The sequence below is a fragment of the Phaseolus vulgaris genome, chromosome 10 (genome assembly GCF_000499845.2).
Source record: "Phaseolus vulgaris cultivar G19833 chromosome 10, P. vulgaris v2.0, whole genome shotgun sequence".
Classification (NCBI taxonomy): domain Eukaryota; kingdom Viridiplantae; phylum Streptophyta; class Magnoliopsida; order Fabales; family Fabaceae; genus Phaseolus; species Phaseolus vulgaris.
The window spans coordinates 40,123,103-40,127,009 of record NC_023750.2 but is presented as its reverse complement, the minus strand read 5'-3'; the positions used below and the strand labels follow the sequence as shown (position 1 = coordinate 40,127,009).

The window sequence follows — 3,907 nt, the reverse complement described above, 5'->3', positions numbered from 1 at the left end:
TTACTAATACTGGTCACAAGTTTACATTGAGAATCAATTTCACAACTCATGCATAGTTCTAATATAAAATTCGGGACTGATGAATTTTTAGATATATGCCAATCACCTTCAACAATTCAAAATCATTTTCTTTTTCAAAACCAATCCTACCTACCAAAATCTGAAACAAACAGGCATAAAATACAAAATGGGATCCTTAAAAAAAGGATGCTTCCTTCCTACACTCCAAAGTCTCCAAAGTAGTGTCTTCCATACAGGCAAGAGATTTTCAGTTCAGGCAACGTAATCTTCCACTAATTCTCACCATTTTTCCCTTCTATAGCAGTATGTGGATGGTTATGTCAGATGTTCTGTTCTTGAAAGGAAAGAGAAGTGGAGTTGGAAGGTTTCCTTCATCTGACTTGCTGTGTGACATTCACAGAACATACAATATTCAGCTAGAGAATCTTCTCTTCTGCTACTTTAATAATTCAAATTGTCCTAAAATGATGCAACTTACAGCACCTTTCATGTCATAACGAAACATCTAAAGCAGAAGGTGGTGCCATTTCATAGTCATTAGTTCAATACTTGCAATCTCAATGGTCTGTGTGTAATTTAATTTTTTTTTTGTCAGAGCATATGAAGATACCACTTAAATGTTGCATAATGTGCATAATCTATGTCAGCCTGTTTGACAGATTATATCAGATATTCTTAAATTTACATAAATAAATGAAGCTTTGGAATTTGTCCTAAGTGAGCCTGCATCAATGCAAAATACATGTGAACTATATCTTAACTATCTTATAATTATGAAATTCTTAAAACAGAGTTTTCCATGTAGTCACACTACATGAAAAGAAACTGTGGTAGTACTCACACCATTCCTTCACACAACTAACGTAGTAATACACACAGAAAAATCCATATAACTACATTGACAAGATATAATAATTGTGGAAATAGGCTTTGTTGGCTTGATGAAGTTGTCTCCATATAGATGAAAGAACCTTTTGTATTGTCATCAGAAGATTGATGGCATCTGGTATCCAAGTTCTCTCTCATCAACCCAAATAGAACTCAGGAATTGCTCCTCCTCCTGGGTAGTTTCAAATGGAATCTGCATATTGTTGGATTCATTTCTAAAATGGGAACTGTAAAATGGGGAGTGTGGAAGAGAAGATTCCTCTTGGTCAATGCCAATTGGAGACTGTTGCAGTGGGGGGAAGTAATTATATGTTTGATGCATAGGCTGAAAGGTCGTCTCTATTCCAGCAGAAGTACCTCTCTGAAAATACACACACAAGTATCAATTCTCAGCATATTTCACATGACTGAGTGTAAATTTGTTTGTGAAGGATGTTTCAGCTTACTGAAGGAATCCCCCTTTCTATTGCCTCATTTTCATAGCCAGAAACCATGACTCTACTGCTCTCCCCTTCATCGCTAGTCTGTGTATCACCTTCACCTTCAGTTGTTGGTCCAGGTTTCTTCATCAGGCGACATAAAACAGAAGTCCTCTGCAAAGTTAGAAGACAATCAGCTGTTATTTCATACAATTCGCAGAAATGAAAAGCCAAAACAAATCAGGCTGATGCTTCCAATCTGGAACTTATTCCCTGAACAGTTCTATTCACATTATACTGCAAAAATAAGGTTCACTTTCTCACAATTCTGACAATTGTACAGCAGAAGTTCTCAGTCTTTGAATAAAAACTATTAAGAAGTAAACTTTAAGCTTAATTCAACATTATAAAACCAAGTTAAGGTGAGGTCTGTAAAACCAAGTTAAGGTGAGGTCTGTAATTATATTAAAATGTACTTGTTTCTAGTAATAATTTCCAACCAAATTGATGTACTTGTTTCTAGTCAATTATTTCCAACCAAATTGATCTGTAGTGGATGATTTCCAACAAAATTGATAATGAATTTTGCGTATGGTTGGACGAAATATTTATGTATGTCATATATAGGAGCTTATTCCATGAGCTTTATCTAGGACCTTGTTTGAATACACAAAAAAGATATTGTTTTGATATGTTTCTGAGCAAAAGTCATTGAAATAAAATAAGCCATAAAGAGGTTATAGGAGGGTGGTAAGTCACTTTTATTAGCCAATATAAGCTCTTCCATGTCCTTCTTTTGATGAAGTTTAGTCCTATCATCAAGGAAGACAAGACCAAGTGGAGAATACAGAACATGAATAGTGTGTATGACCAAAAAACACAAGAGATTCAATCAAAGGAGCCAATAACAATAACCTTCTAATATCATAAATATAGTATATAAAAGAAGAGATGTAAGAAATACTTTTACCTTACCATGATCATTGGAACTTAATATAAGTCCTCAAACTTAAAACACAAGTTTAATGATATCTTTAAAAGCTTAGGTGACTTTTACAGGTGATCACATCACTCTAAATCTCAATTATCTTAGACTCCAATTAACTTTTTTCACTCTTGTTAGTCCATGGATGTCAAAGGCTATACAACAGTGAAGAAAAATCAAGAAAGATTATTTCCATTCAGTGTTAGAATTCTCCAAAACGTATACCAACCTGGCTTTCGTGAAAGGTAACAGCATGGTATTCATGAATAATCCAGTTGGACTTGACACCGCGGGAAACACGGCCTTTATAGTAAACAAGAGTCTTCTTTGTGGCAATGAGAGTGTCTGTGTCCAAACTCCTGATCTCACGATCTTTTCCAGTAGGTTTCCAGAAGCCACACTTGGTTGTTCTGTTAACCCTTTTACTATTTGAATACTTGAAATCAACAGGACTGAAGAAAAACCATTCTGGAAGATCGAATTGTACAGCTGATTGTGCTAATAACACTGTTTCAGACAAGAAAAAAGAACAACAATGAAGTAGAGATAAGAGCAAGATAAAGAACACATTATGTTGCATGAAGATGCATGGAGTGTTAAATGTTGAGATGATTACTTGGTACGTTCCAAGGTTCCACCTCACAAAGGTCAATGTCAGGGATGACGTGGACATGTGGATCATCACCGAGCAACCTATGTTTGAGGTAATAGTCCACAAGTTCTTCTTCTGTGGGACGAAAACCGAATCCTACAATCTCCATTGGTTTTGGTGAACACTTAACTTTGTAGTTTGCAACAAAGATGGGAAGGGAAGGTGGTGACAAAAGCTTAGTGTTGGTGATGTGTTGTGTTGTGGAAATGAATTTATAATGCAAAAAAGTCATTGACTGACTTTACTCCTTAGCTGACAAGTTATCCTTGAAAAATGCAAAAAAAACACAAAATCATAGGAAATATGTTGTGCTATTAAATGATAATATTTGTTAGCTTCTTATCATGTGGAGAGAGGAATATATGATATCTAACAAAAGAAAACCGAACATTCCAGAGGTTTTAACATGACAAAGTTTGATGTCCTTTTCAAAGTTTGAGTAGAGTCATGCAAACTTCAAAGGGTTGCTCCCAGCACTACTGAACTCAATACTCATCAATTACTCTTTCTTCTTTCCACCTTTTGTGCCCTACTTGGAAATGGGGTAAGGTTTCAGAATCCGCCTAGTTTTTCATTTTTCATATATAAATAAGAAGATAACTACTCTCACTTTCATCTCTGTAAAATTCAAACCCATTATTTTGTCCCGTGTAAATTTATCAAATTTTGATTTTGATTTCTTTTAAACAAATCCTTATTTTTAACAGTTAACATTAGTTATTATTGTCATGGGTTTTAATGTTGAAGATAAAACTAACAAATTGGCACATAATGCGTGCTATGTACTCTAAACTTCTTCAAAATAGAAAGATATAATATAGATGAAAAAATTTATTGGTTTACACAAACTTTTGGACTCTCAGGGGTTGTGGAAAATTGATCAATCCAGATCAGAAATAGTATATCAAAAATCGACTTTCAATTTATTTTATTTTTGTGCAG

General features: G+C 34.5%; 1 protein-coding gene across 2 annotated transcripts; it reads right to left on the bottom strand.

Moving 5' to 3' along the window:
* Nucleotides 1–766: 766 nt before the first annotated feature.
* On the bottom strand, nt 767–3,146 carry LOC137819613 (protein NTM1-like 9). 2 transcript variants are annotated; one of them, XM_068623512.1, is made up of 4 exons: nt 2,930–3,146; nt 2,543–2,820; nt 1,356–1,502; nt 767–1,270 (listed from the first exon to the last, which is right to left on the bottom strand). In XM_068623512.1, the coding sequence occupies exons 1-4, from the start codon at nt 3,072–3,074 to the stop codon at nt 1,007–1,009; spliced, it is 834 nt and encodes a 277-aa protein (XP_068479613.1). In that variant the 5' UTR covers nt 3,075–3,146; the 3' UTR covers nt 767–1,006. The 2 variants fall into 2 exon arrangements, with proteins under 2 accessions (XP_068479613.1, XP_068479614.1); XM_068623513.1 differs by having other exon boundaries at nt 1,380–1,502.
* Between the last annotated feature and the right edge of the window lie 761 nt (nt 3,147–3,907).